The sequence below is a fragment of the Abramis brama genome, assembly GCF_963993115.1.
Source record: "Abramis brama genome assembly, chromosome: 13".
Classification (NCBI taxonomy): Eukaryota; Metazoa; Chordata; class Actinopteri; order Cypriniformes; family Leuciscidae; genus Abramis; species Abramis brama.
Genome location: NC_139975.1, coordinates 30,030,761 through 30,045,960, shown reverse-complemented (window position 1 = coordinate 30,045,960; position 15,200 = coordinate 30,030,761). Strand labels below are relative to the sequence as shown.

The 15,200-nt window shown below is 33.7% G+C and overlaps 1 protein-coding gene across 1 annotated transcript; it reads right to left on the bottom strand.

Annotated features, from left to right (window-relative positions):
• Window positions 1-134: 134 nt before the first annotated feature.
• Window positions 135-14,080, bottom strand: hdac3 (histone deacetylase 3). The gene is made up of 15 exons (XM_084133309.1): window positions 13,870-14,080; window positions 11,679-11,761; window positions 11,435-11,577; window positions 10,894-10,975; window positions 10,196-10,252; window positions 9,991-10,046; window positions 9,253-9,386; window positions 7,443-7,523; window positions 7,054-7,127; window positions 6,914-6,978; window positions 6,724-6,813; window positions 4,925-4,983; window positions 2,581-2,660; window positions 1,875-2,032; window positions 135-581 (listed from the first exon to the last, which is right to left on the bottom strand). Exons 1-15 carry the CDS (start codon window positions 13,922-13,924, stop codon window positions 512-514), a joined length of 1,287 nt encoding a protein of 428 aa, XP_083989435.1. The 5' UTR covers window positions 13,925-14,080; the 3' UTR covers window positions 135-511.
• Between the last annotated feature and the right edge of the window lie 1,120 nt (window positions 14,081-15,200).

The window sequence follows — 15,200 nt, the reverse complement described above, 5'->3', positions numbered from 1 at the left end:
CAACGATGATGAGATAATACAATACAAAAACAACATAATCAACTGAACTACTGTCATTGAGGAGGATCTAGCACACTTATGGGCAGTTGTTCAGGTTAGACTGAGTAGATGGACGTTGAAGAAGTTAGAAAGGCTCTTTTCCAACAGATTTATTACAGAAACATTCTATAAACAAATTATGAAAAAGCCAAGACAAAAATATTCAGTTAATCATAAGCACTTGGATATACACTCATTCATCACATGATTTCTGATCCTTTTCAATACAAATACAGTATCTGTCGTACAGGACTCAGTGTGAAGTTCCCTTTTATAGCTAAACTTTGATAAAAAGGAAATACTGTTGTGACAATAAAAAGTTCTACACAGGAAAAACTACAATTACAGTGCGTATGAAGAAAAACAATTTGAATTGGCTTTCACACACTCATCACAATGCAGTTAAGTACTATAGATATGGCAAGGAATGGACATCTTCATAGCTAAAGACCCAAGTCAGGTCCATTCTTCATCAGATCTCCACATCACTTTCTTTATCATTATCATGGTCACCATCATAAAATTCATTCGCAGCTTCAGGCCTGTGAGGAAACAGACGTGGATGGTCAGGATTTTCAATATGCAGTCAAGCAGCTGACAGTTGTCAAAATTAGAGACCAATGCAAAATTAGAGGTTTCTTTGGATTTACTATTTATATCCATGTGTTTGAGTAAAAAAATTTTTTAAAAGTTTTATTTTAATCACTACTGACAACATTTCTTCCAAATTTCAAGTAAAAACATTGTCATTTAGAGCATTTATTTGCAGAAAATCAAATAATGCAAAGAAAACAAGTTTATATTCATGTTTAAACAACACAATACTAGTTCAGAAATCAATATTTGGTGGAATAACCATGATTTCCGATGTGTCATGGCATGTTCTCCATCAGTCGGTCAAAAAATTTCTTCCTTCTGCTCTGACAATGTTCCCCAACTGGAAGGATTGGTTTTTCCCGCAGGACAAAGCTCCAATCCACAGCCAGGACAATCGAGCTGATGTTGGAGGAGCACCAGATCGAGACCCTGTCATGGCCAACACAATCTCCAGACCTGAACCACTGAACACCTCAGGAACGCGATCAAGAGCTTCACCAGCCATTAAAGACAAACTGCGTGATGTTTTTCACCAGGAGTGGCATACAGCAAATGTGGCTAACCGTCAGCAATGTGAGCGACTGATGGAGAACATGCCAACACATGAAAGCTGGGATTGGAAATCAGGGTTATTCCACCAAATATTGATTTAAACTTGCTTTCTTTGCATTATTTAAGGTCTAAAAACAGTTGTCATTTTCTGCAAATAAATAATCAAAATTACAATATTTTTATCCAATAGTATAAGTTTGGGGTCAATTATTATTATTATTTTGATAAAAAAATTAAATAAAATAAAAAATTCACCAAGAATGCATTAAACTGAAAGTAAAGACTTTTACATTGTTCCCAAAAAATCTATTTCAAATAAGTACATTTATTTCAAATAAAATTCTATTTTTAAATAAATAATCTTTATGTTGTAACTTTCTATTCATCAAAGAATCCTGAAAAAAGGATTTAATACTTTCAAAAACAATTAAACAGAATTGTTCAGAATTCTGAATGAATGATTTCTGAAGGATCATGTGACACTAAAGACTGGAGTAATGACAGGATTAATGCCATCACAGGATGAACTACATTTTAAAATATATTACAATAGAAAATAATTATTTTCAGTTAAATTGTAATAATAATATTTCACAATATGACTGTTCTTACTGTATTTTTGTTCAAATAAATGCAGCCTTGGTGAGCAGAAGACTTCAGAAGAATAGTGTTAGTCTTATAATCACCTAGAGAAGTTCTCTTCTGATCCTCTCTCATCGGGATCCGCCTCATCCGGCCGCTCATAACTCAGCAAATCAGAGGGAACGTCATGGATCTGAACACTTGGTGCATGATTCAACATCTTCAAGTTCTCGAACACAGTTTGACGAATCTGCTCCAAATACTGCAAAAAGAGGTAATAAAGTACTGGTTAGTGGCCACAGCGCTGAAGACGGTCTCCCGAACACCAATGAAACGTTCACCTGAAGCACCACCTGAGGTTTCAAACAAATACTCCAACCTTTAGAAGTATTTCTGCATATGAAATCAGAAACAAACCCCATTTGGGTGAGCCTGGCCTTGAAAATATTCAAATGCCAGATTTATGTTAACGTAAACTTGCGGAAATGCTTCTGTTATGCATTACTATCATTTAATACAAAAATTCAAAGTTTAATTAAAAAAAATTGAGAATAGTTTAGTATTTGGTTTGGTTTTTTGCTTAATTGACAGCAGTACAGTCTCTTCCAAACATCATCTTGTGCTGCATCTGAATCCAAAACATTTTTAATTGATCTTTCATTATTATTGGTTTTACATTAAGATCCTCAACTTGTTTATTTCCAGGTTATAAAGAGTCTGAGACCTTCGGACCCTACTGTATATGTCAAGACATATGTAAATGTAAAGACTTGTTTGTAGACACATACAAATGAGGAAAATAATGCATACTTGTCTAGAGTTTTGGTTTTCTATCCTTGTGCTGACATCTGGGTGAAGTGTGAAGTCTGGAGCAAAATATTCAAAGTATTCTGTGCAGAGGACAAATACAGAGATGAGAACATATTTTACAAACATCAACAAACAAAAGTAACATGGGGCAGTTTTAAAGCAGTGCGTCGTAACCTAGATCAGGGGTTCTCAAAGCAGGGTGCGCAACCAATAGCCGGTCCGTGAAACCGTATTTTACAGACAATAGGTTGCGTTTTTTATCGTCTGAAACGTGCTGCGAATTATATTCCCATAGTGATTTATTTAATGCGTTTAATGTAGGAAAACGTAGACACTTAAAGGTTTTTACAGATGTAATTCTCAAGTATACCCGGAGTTTCGGTTCGTTTTTGTGACACGCTCCTTTAAACAGTCCAAGGAGACCAAGAGCCTGAAACGGCAGAAAGTGCATCCTTTTGTTTTCTTTATTTTACAAAAGCAAAATGTTCTGTTATTTTGAATGTACATATTTTTAAAAGTACAAAATAGACCCTTTACAGTTTTGAATAATGAATGATTTGAATTACTCTCTGAATGCTCATAAATATGTTTTCTGCTGCTATACGTATTTTTTTTAAAAAAATAAATAAATAAAAATCATCAACTATTCATCATCAAACTAAAAATCCAGTCAGCCAAAAATATAAATAAATTTGGCTCAATTTGTCAGCGTGACAACCACTTTCCCGTCGCACTGGTGTTATTCAAACATATTTTTTGCGCATGTGAAGAATGGCGTTTTATTGGGATATTGGAACATGAGTGAAGTACAAAGCATCATTTATAGGGCTGGGTAAAAGATATTGATTTCTCCATTTCAATCGATTCTTACTTTTATGAACCAATATCGATTCTTTAATCCCAAGAATCGATTAGTCTCTCCTGTTTTCAGTTGATGAATGAAGCGCACCTCCCATCCAAAAAATTGCAAAAAGCTTTGTGTTTTTACACTTTTGATATGAAACAAAGTCTCAGATTTCAAATTAAGTCCATTTTATTACGAAATTCAAAAAAAGAACCATTTTGGCGCTGTTTAATGTGCCGTGACAGATCGCTGTAGCGCCTCGGTTCAAGAGAAGCATCTCCTCCACATTAATACCAGTTACAGCAACAAGCAAACATTAATGAACATCAGAAGGTATGTTAAAAGATACAGTATAACTTATCAAAATCCATGTGTCTCATGTCAGCTCAACCAGTGTTTCAAATGCGGAAAGACAGCTGGTCACATAACGTCACTTTACCTCAGAAAAACCATATTCAGTGACCATAAACTCATTAGTCAGCTGGAAAAATGTATTCTCGACGAGCATTTTGCTAAATATATGAACCATATTACATATTCATTATAATTTTTAATGTTCTTCAATAATGCATGTTTGAATAAATCCATACATTTTTTATGACAGCCATCATTTAAATGTTAATATTTCAAAAAAAGAATTGGAGTAGAAATATAATTATGTAATTGTAATGCTAGTATTATTATAAAAACTTCCTTGAGTGTATGAAGTGTTTGTATACAAATCAGTTAATTTTAACCTTCAATATTATAGTAATGTAGTACCAACTGACTCCATGTATAGTTCACAGCATTATAGAGATTTTTTTCCCTTGAGAACATTTTCCATGTACTGTCCCTGATATATATCCAAAACAACCTATTTCAGATCGCAAGCTTGTGAATCGAAATCGAATTGAATCTTTTGAAATTTGTGTCAATACCCAGCCCTTATTATTGCCATGATAAATAATAGTTTAGCCTCCAAATACATGTGAATATGGAAACATTTGTATTTGTGCTGAATGAGAGAGGAGTCCAACGCCAGTTTCAGTTTAAATAAATTAGTTTAGGCTGAATTTAATGAATAAAATAACCTTAATGAATGCCACTATAATTTATGTTTATTTTATAAAATAAACATGAGGGAATAAAATACTTGTATATAATAATGTTTGTAAACGAGTTTTATTTACAGGTATTTTACATTATTTTTTTAAGGTTTTTTTTCAACAACTTAAGTGTGACCTGGTGTTGCTGTATTATTAAAACGTCCATATTTACAGATTTTGCGCCAATAAAACAAGCATATTGTTTCCATAACTCCCATCCACATTAACTTATAATTATGAACTCTGTAATAAATAAAAAATTGTCCACCCATTGAGGGATCCCGGGCCCCAAAAAGTTTGTGAACCCCTGACCTAGAGGACACTAATTCACACAACCACTAGATAATATGTAACAGAAGAACAGAAACATGGAATAATTCTAGATATCTTTTCTTCAGCGTTGCTGTCTTACCACTATATGGTAGTTCATCACTTATGGACTCGTCAACTAGCAAGGATGTTTCAAATGTCCTAAAAATGAAAGCTATGATGCATTAATGAACATATCAGAAGATAACAGTCAGTCAGCAAAGATATCATATACTCAAGAGATTAAAGGGGTCATATTTTTTTAATTGAAAAACCTTTATGTACTATGAAAACTAAAAATCAAACAAAATGTAAAAAAAAAAAAAAAAAAAAAAAAAAAAAAAAAGAGCAAACGTTTCAGTTATACGTTAAAATTAAAAACAGACGTTTCATCTCGTGCCGTTCTTCAGAGAAATCTATGTCTGAAACGTTTGCTCTCTGGGCTGTTTTTAAAACACTTTTTTTAACATGCAATAAGTGAAATAAAAGATACATTTTTATATATATTTAATGGCAAAAATTGAGGGGAAAAAAATCTATTTCAAAGAGAGTAGCAGTAGCAGTATTGGTATTGGCGATGCCTTCTTTCATAAAAACATGCCATTAAACAAATATTTAAAATATAGGCTACTGTTGTTTCTACATTCATTTTGGAGATTAAATGTGAAATTATTACAATATGAAAATATATCAAAAAATGTTAATGTTAGGTATGATTAATCATGAGTAATTACAGAAAATGTGCAATTAATTAGTTGATTTTTCTTTTATCGATTGACAGCACTAATTAAGAGATCTAAAAATTAGTCAGTATTGTTCTATTTAGAGATTTAAACATTGGTTGGTTTTGTTCTAAGCGAGAGTAAGCGATTATCAAAAAGTGTGGATAAAAACATGACCGCTGTTTGAGGCGAGAAGTCTGATGCTAACAGTGTTAACAAGTAATTAAGGGATTTAGATAATGGTCGGTTTTGTTGTAAGTGAGAGTAAACAATTCTCAGAAAAGATCAATGAAGATACAATTCAGTTGTCTTAAGTGAAACATAGCTGGTTGTCAGAGTCTGATGAGAGTTTAACGTTTTCAACATTAAATTTGCAGTCATTTAAGCAACGATATTGCGAAATAGCGTATTTAATAAGTATCATCTCTGGTTCCATGCAGAATTACTATATTGTGACGGTGCTCCTTACTGTGATTGAAAATTACTGATATCATGGTAAAGATTTTGCTTAAAAATTACTAATTTTCTAATTACGAAATCTTCTAAATGACTAATTTTGCCCACCTCTAGTAGTTTAAAGAGGGAGAGAGTCAACACTTTAATATGAGCAAACTAGAGGTAACAGTGGCAAGTGATGCAAAGTAATAAAATGTATATGCCCATGGCAATGAATTTTCACTTTGGTTATTCAGACTTTTCAATCATGCTATTATTAAACAGGAAGTTCAAAATGTTATTGGACTTGACAGCAAACCCAGAGCCTGTGTGCTTGTTTTTGTTTGTTTTTAATGCCATGCCAGCTTCTGTGGCTATTTTTGTGGCGAGAAACAATTATAGTAAAACTATATCAGGTGTGTACAATTTATTTTTACTTTTACATTTTAAAGACGCAGCAGCAAAAAGACTTTGGTATAATATGAGAGAGAGAGAGAGAGCGCGAGCGAGCGAGCGAGCGAGAGAGAGAGAGAGAGAGAGAGAGAGAGAGAGAGAGAGAGAGAGAGAGAGAGAGAGAGAGAGAGAGAGAGAGAGAGAGAGAGAGAGAGAGAGAGAGAGAGAGAGAGAGAGAGAGAGAGAGAGAGAGTGTGAGTATAATATGACCCCTTTAAAATGAACTTTTTTCTCTTTTCTCTTTTGATGATTTATACTAAATGTAGATGAAATAATAAAATAATGAACGCACCAACATCTAGCAACGTTTCGCACCGTGTAGCCTCCTCCACCCAGCACAAGCAGCGGGATTTTGAAGCCCTTCACAAACTCCACACATTCTCTACAAATACAAGCGTTTTGAATGAGATTATCAAGGAGTTTTACGTTCAAGCTTTCAAAACACTGTGTGTAGTTCGATGTGAGGGTATGGAGTCTCTTACCCATGGCCTCGTATGCTGAGATTGAAGCATCCTAATCGATCACATCCCAAAGAATCCGCTCCACACTGCAGACGAGACGAGAGAGATGAGCAACCAATACAACAGCACACTATTAAGACTGACAGAGATCGTGCTCTCACCTGAAGAACGATACAGGTCGGCTGATAGAAGTCCACCACCTGCTTGATGACTGGCTGAAACAGCTGTCTATAGCCTGAGAATACAAAAGAAATAAATCTTCTTGCTCTATGTTTGCATGAAATCAATATTAGGTAGCCGTTTTACCCACAAACTAGTGTGTTTTCACACATACGGCTGCTTTTTCTTTACTACCTGCCCAAAACACAGTTTCTTTATTCAGTCTGTGAAGGTGGTTGAATATATGATACTTTTGTCCATATATCAGCCAGTAAAACAGCAGTCTTTGCTATTACAACTACATGATCTGAGTGAAACTACGCTTTTTCAGACCTGTACGTTTAATTGTATAAAGACTCAAATGTGAATATTAGAGCATAAATCAACTCACTCTGGTCATCAATACCGTCTCTCAGTGGGACATTGAGGCAGTAGTAGCGCCCGCTCTCAGCTCCCACCTCATACATATCACCTTAACACACACAACAACAAAAACAGTGTGTTATTAGTACAGTGATTCAATCGCAGTCTGTGTGTTTGTGAAGATTAAGCTGTTTGCATGAATTCATCTGTCCATATGAGTGTGTGATTAACAGCTAAAACCAGGGCTCTGAACCGGTTCAAGATACGAAGACAAAAACCGGAGACGAGCGAAATTTTAATAGGAACATAAACAAAAACAATCAAGTTTAATCAATCTGAACAGAAATGCTTATTTGAAATGACCATTAACCGGTTATATACAATGACGTGATTTTATCGCTCTATTTAATATTTTAATTTGGCAGTCAACCAATCATGAATTCAAATAGTACGGCCTATGCAAATGTGACGTTGACACAGACGTGAGTGAACTGTGAGTGAAAAGTCATCATAGATAAGTCGCTGGCTTTAGCTTTTGGATCTCAGGAGTTTCTCCGACGATATGTCACCAACCGTTGAAGCAATTACATTAAAGTGAAAATAAATGGCAGATTACATCCAGCATGGTGTGCTTTGAAACCAGCCAAAATTGCAGGTTAGTGTAGAACCGCTGGTATTAAGGAAATAAAAATAATAATAATAATAATAATAATAATAATTAGTGCTGCACGATTAATCGTATCGCAATCGCGATGTCAAGCCTACGCGATTATTTGACGCAAAATGCTGTGATTTTATATTAAATAAACAAATTAGCGCTGTTAACGCAAATAACGCCGCATCTGTTAATTTTTGCCATCCTTTGGCTAGTGTTATGATCCCGCTCTTATTCATGCAAATGCTTTTAAATCATTCATGCGCGATAAGACAAAAAAGAACGCGCTGTCAGTGAATGTCCTCTGACACACACACACACATATACACACGACCCACAGATAGACGCCCGCCAGTATCAAGTTCTCTTTCGCTGTAGAACGAACAACACATGTCCTGACTGTGACACACAGAAAGACTCGCGCTAATATCGTGCGTGCGCACAGAACAGCATGCCAGAATACAGTTCTCTTTCAAGCTTGAACGAACAATAACACACACAATTATGCCAAAATGTCTTTTTGTCGAGTATCTTCATAACATAAGAGTAGTCTTATTATGAACGTGAAGAGTTGTGACTCGTGAGAGAATGAGGCGTGTGAGATCCGCGTCTCTGACAGCAGCGGCTGCTCTTAAAGGGAAGGTACACAGCAGCCACTAATTATATCTGTCGCTAAAGTTAATCAAAGAACAAAGGGAACAGAGAAAAACACTCACTGCTCTTGACTAAAGAACTTTTTTCTTTAGGCAGATTATCACTAATCTGTGTGTGCATTTATTTTCCTTGAGAACCAAGCAAGTTGACTCATAAACCATTTGTTTATTATATCGCATATCGCAATCGCAATATGACTTTTTCCCCAAATCGTGCAGCCCTAATAATAATAATAATAAACAAATTAGTATTATGACTTTATGTCTTTACTCAGACACTTGCATGTGTCATTATATTAACATTTTAACATTCCAGCTCTTCTATAAAGTATAGGCAAAAATATTGTTATTTTATTTTTATCACCGGGTATTTATTCTAAGCAAATCGTTTTGGATTTCAATTAGGAATTCAATGACAGAAACGTTAAAATACTGATTCTGCTCGGAGAGAACCGACTGATTTTCTTCCCCCGTTTTTAAGCCCTGGCTAAAACAATGAGCACGACACTGTATCAGAAAGAACATCATACCAGTTCCTGGGAAAAAGTAGTTCCCATATTTGTGGAAGGATACAGTCATGACCCTGTCTGTGAGATAAAATGCTTCCTGTACACCGTCACCATGATGAATATCAATGTCAATGTAGAGCACACGTGGATGATACCTATCAGAGACAGAAACAGGAAAGATGTGTAGAGATGAGCAGGAGCCCACGTGTTCATGCTTTACTCCATATTAACTGTTTCATAAAGCATTTAGCTAATTCTATCATTACGGATGCAGTTTTTACAAGGTCATATTAAAAGTGTGTCATTTCCACACCACTATCATCACCAAAAATAATTGTAATAAGTTTCAGGCACTAGCACTGGTCAAACACACAGGCACTTCAACCTCAAACTCATGTCATTGGTTGAGCCGATGTTATTATGTCTGCCCTATTCGCTACAAAACAAACAGGTTGCAGTTTCGTTTGATACTCCAAAAGTGCAGAAATTACACTTCATTTTTATTCGCTACAAAACAATTGAGAAACTACATGAGATATCTGTATTTTTATGAATTTATTTCATATTTAAGTTCATTTCAAAAAACCTAAAGAGAGATTAAAAGTTCGCCTTATACTTTCATAAATAGTCTCAGAATCTTTAAAATAAGAATTAATCGCGGGTGTAAGTGAACAGCAAAAATAATCTAATTAAAATGCAAAACATCAGGAGTATCTCGTTATTTGGTGTGATGTCACTTCCTGCCCATCTCTCACTTACTTCAGGAGTTCAAGAATACTGATGACAATGTCATTCACATAGCAAAATCCAGACGCCTGGAAAAAGAAAAGAAAATCATGTAGAATCATGTAAAATCATTTATGATGTTCTTCCAAGGTGCAGGTAATTGTATGTTTTATATAATATGTATGTATGTCCCCCTTCATCTTTGTATGAAAGATGTGAAGAGAAATCAGATGCTTACCTCAAACTTTTTTGCATGATGTAAACCTCCAGCCCAGTTTATGGCAATGTCACATATCTATACAGTGAACAACTGAATTAGTCTTCATCAAAAACAATGCAGGAATTCAAAGAGTTCAAGATCTGTACTAATCTGAACCACGAATCATGTTTTCTTTTCTTTCTTTTTTTGTTTTGTTACATTTTTAAATGTAAAAATACTCTTTTTAGATTTTGAATACAGGTTATTTGCAGGGTTTTGAAATCAAAACCTTTTTAAGGCCTGCAGAAATAAAATGAATACCGTATAAGCGGGTAGAGCAACGTCTATGGTAACATATTGAACCATAAAATGACTGTAAAAACAAACCGCTTTACAGTTCAAATACAGGGTGGACAAAAACAAAGTTTAATCAAATGATAAACCTCACATTTCAGCCTTTTTTTAAGAACCATATTTAAGAAAAGGACTGAAATAAAATTATAAATGATTATTTATATGTATTGAATAAATACATAAATATATAAATATATAGTGCTGTGCAAAAGTCTTAATTTTATCTTTAATGTTTTCACACAAAAAATGGTTTTAAGCCAGTTATTTATTTATTTTGATGTAGTGTGTCAGAAGGAAAAATCCATTTCCAAACATTTCAGGTAAAAAAAAGAAGAAGAAGGATTTCCAATGTACAATTCATGTGTAAGCGCAACATTTCTGACCTTGTGGTTTAACTGAGTCGCTCCTTGCAAGGAGGCTCCGGTGTATCTCGAACAAAACTCAAACAGACCTGGAAAGACAGGACTAAGAACAAAAAAAGGACAAATTATTAGAAAAGTCTTATTTAATTAAACTTTTAAAAGAAGACCTATATTATACCAAGCAGAGTTGCTACTTACTTTCACATTCATTAAAATACATTTTGTTCGTAACCTAAAACTTTAAAATCTTAAGCCAAACTTTTTATAAAGACTTTAACAATGAAATGATTTTAAAATAGTTCATTTTACTGTGAATTTATGGCATGCTGCTTTTGATATTGTGTCAACTTTTTTAACATCTATGTAATTTATTTATTTTTTTGGGGGGGTCTACATTCTATGTTTGTATTTTATTTTTATTTTCTTGAAGTCTACCAAGGGTGGGTTCTAGATTTGTATAGTTGCTTTTTACTTTGAATTTTTTTAAACTCAATAAACAGTTGTTAACAAAAAAAAAAAAAAAAAGTTAATTTTAAAGGCATATTCACATGGGAAAACTCACCAGTCATCTCCTACGTTGAAGGCGTTGAGACTCTTGGTGAAGCCCTGCATGTTGTTTGGACTGACCTTCTGCAGGAAGTCGATGTAATCTTCCGAGTGGAACCGGCACATGTCATGCTGGGATGCCTTGTATGGTTTGAAAACCTGTACAGAGAGAGAGCTTTGCTCATGAGCATCTGATGTGAACCGCTTCTTATCAGAGAAATGTGATTGGACTAAACAAGTGCTGAACAGACTGATCATACCATCATCTTCTTGTAGAGTCCATAATGCAGGACAAGACTGTGTGTGAGGGACAGGCGGTGAGGCTTCATTGGGTGTCCTGCACCTGGAGCAAAAAAACACACAAAAAACAGAGATGAGAATAATAAAAAAGTGCTTTCTGTAGTTCACCTTCTGTTCTGCCCCTAAATATCACATTCATCACAATGGTGTTGTCTATTAGCATGCTTTCACTTTGTACTTACACTCATCTTATTTGGTGTCCTTTACATGAAAATAAATAACTGCTAACCTATTACATGTAAAGTACAAGTAAAGTGTCTACTTCCATGTTTCAAATAACTTTTGTTATACTAAAATCCCAAAATATGGGTGAAATAATGTACCAAACTGCAAAATTGTCATTTAGTGTAACGGTCCGAACTTTGATTTTACATTACATCTTTAAATAAACAGACAAAATACCAAGTTAAAAAAAACTATGTTTTCTTTGCATGCTCAAACAAGTGTTGGCTGTGATTTATTAAAAGGACTACGTCTTATTGTTTTTCTTAAGTATTGAAATAACCAGGAGACTTTTATCCCGAATATGCAGTTTGTCAGAGGTTATTCAGAGTAACAGGATCAAGAAGCCATTTATAAAAAACTGAGGTTACACTTTATTTTAAGGTGACGTAGTTACTGAGTACTAAGCACTGAGTAATATTAACTAACTACATTATTACATGTATTTACTAGTAATAATAGTAAATTATGCATAATTACGAGTAACTAACACGAACTCTATTATAGAGTTATGGTTAGTTACTCGTAATTGTGCATTATTTACTATTATTAGTATAGTAAATACACGGAGTAACATGTAACTACGTCATCTTAAAATAAAGTGTTAACAAAACGGATCATTCGACAGTCAAAAAAAATCTAAGGAATATTATTAGACCTGATTTAATGATACAGACTTAATACTAAAAACATTGCAATAATGGAAACAATGACAATACGAGTTTTGACAAAACGTCATTCAGAGAAACAAACCATGATCATTCGGTGTAACAGAGATATTTATGTAAAAATTAAATAACGCACTTATTCTCAGCCGTACTTATTAAATTATTTGTAAAATAATAAATTAAGAATATGTGGACCTACTGAATTAAATTAGATTTTACATGATTTTTATTCCCTCTTAAACTTCTTGCTGACAAATGGGTAAAACCTAGTAGTTTGAAGGATATTAGCAAAGAATAAAGTGTGATACAATTAATTAGTATTTGTGATGTCTTTAAATTATTGTTTTTCTAAATTCTTTTTAGCAAAAAAAAAAAAAAAAATTTTGTAAATAAACTATTTTAAACTGAATGACATTTCTGTGGCTGTCTTCTGTAAACTGTGGTAAAAAAATGTATGGTAGATATTATTTATTTTTTTATTCAACACATTCTAATTTACAGAAAAAAAAGAGATAACATTTAAAGAGGTATTGATGCTTGAAAACCCATTTTCACCCAATTATAGATGTAATTACAGAAATTAATTACAGCTGTAATTTCACGCAGGCAAATGTTAGTACATAGTTGTTAAAGACACCTAATATAAAGTGAGACCGGATTTGATTTACTGTTGTCAAATTCTGTGATAAAGATCATAGTTATTAATTCTTACATTCCTCTTATAAGCAATATATTACATGTCCTACAAGACACTATAGGCTTAAAACAGGCTTTAACAATGAATCACAAATAGTATCACATACAATATTTCTTACATTACTTTGAACAACTGCATTTCAACTTAATATAATTTTTCTAAAAGTCCTCCATGACTATAACGTTACTTATCAATGACTGTAAACTAATGTCGCAAAGATGTTTTGAATATTTGAAAACTTTTGAATATTGTCCGATCAAGATTATCTGAACAGGATCACCAGGTTTTTAATGTCAGATTTAGTGTTGCAGCGACATATGCGCGTTAATGCAAATTCTAATGCTGTATTAAATGAATGAAATGCACAATAAAAGCTTTTTTTCCAGACTTTTGGTTCCTACTCTGTAGAGTGCACACATGTGCAATACATATATAGCGTGATTTTCTGGCATACCAGTTTAAGATCAAATCTATCAAACGTCTCTTATAAAAGTAAACAGTGAGCATTTGCAGTGTGTGCATTGATTAGCCATCTGCTAACACAGACACAGATACATCTCTTACCATAGTGAAAATTCCCCACGTCTGGGTCGTAGAAATATGCCGTTCGGGTCGACATTTCGTCGCAGAGTCTAAACAAAAAGCCGGTTTCTAGCACAATGGAATATTGTTTTTTTATTATTTATTTACTTTCTGCACCTAACTGTCGCCATCTTCATTACAGAACCGGAAGAACTCACTCAGTCTTCTTCGTGGCTCCTGCCGCTGCTGCTATGAGGAGATTACGGAGCACAGCGCCACCTGACAACTAGTAAAGCAAATACACATTTAATTTCGTTACAGTAGCACTAGCAGTAGCATAACAAAGGACATTTTAAAACTGTGAATAATAATAACAATAATAACAATTATTATTATTATCATTATCATTATTATTATTTATTAATATTGATCAAAGGGTGAAGTTTTGGCTGGCTAGAATGGTCCAGTCGGTCCAGTATCGAAACATACATAATTACCTAAACACATAATTATTTAGGTAGCCAACTCCTGAGACTTTAAGTCAACATTTCTATAATTTAACAACATATGTTTATGGTTTTCTTGTGGAATGGTTATGCCATGCAGGTAAATACATTTTTCAATTAAAAATAATAATAATTTGGTTATAGGCTAACGCTTCATTAGTTAATGTATTTACTAACATGAAATCGTGAGCAATACATTTGTTGCTGTATTTGTTAATCTTTGTTAACATTAGTTAATAATAAAAAATACAGCTGTTCTGTTTGTTCATGTTAGTTCACAGTGCAATAACAAATGTTAACAAATACAACTTTTGATTTTGATAATGTATTGGTAAATGTTGAAATTTACATAAACAAAGATTAATAAATGGCGTAGAAGAATTGTTAATTCTTAGTTCATGTTAACTAATGTTAACTAATGAAACCGTATTGTAAAGTGTTACCAATATTTGCACTTTATTTCGATTTTATTAGATGTTTTTATTTTATTGATTTATATGTCTGCAAGATTTGGCACCCCAAATATTGTGACTGTTTTGTCATAAATTGCAGTTGCTATTTGATATACATTTAATCAAAAAGAGGCCACACTCTGACGACAATGGCAATGATAATGGAAATACTTTTTAAGGATTTTCACACTTGGGTTCAGTCTTTACAAGAACCAAATAAAACCTCTTTCAGTGATCAAACTGATTAGTTAAAAAAAAAGAATATAATTTGAATAGGATGTGGGGATTTTCTGCCATTCTTCTCTACAGATCCCGTCAGTGGACAGACATTTTCAGGTTTCTCCTCTATCGATAGCCCTGATCCCAACTAACAAAAATAGGTTAAAAACATTTAGCTAATTTTCCCGTTAAGTTA

Bases quoted from the DNA above. Each gene is read 5' to 3' on its own strand.
- hdac3 (XM_084133309.1), bottom strand. From the start codon at position 13,924: ATGTCGACCCGAACGGCATATTTCTACGACCCAGACGTGGGGAATTTT. The intron at 6,814-6,913 runs GTAAGAGACTCC...TTGTATTTGTAG, and splicing joins CTCAGCATACGAGGCCATGG to AGAATGTGTGGAGTTTGTGA. The intron at 2,661-4,924 runs GTAAGACAGCAA...TCCTCTGCACAG, and splicing joins TGATGAACTACCATATAGTG to AATACTTTGAATATTTTGCT.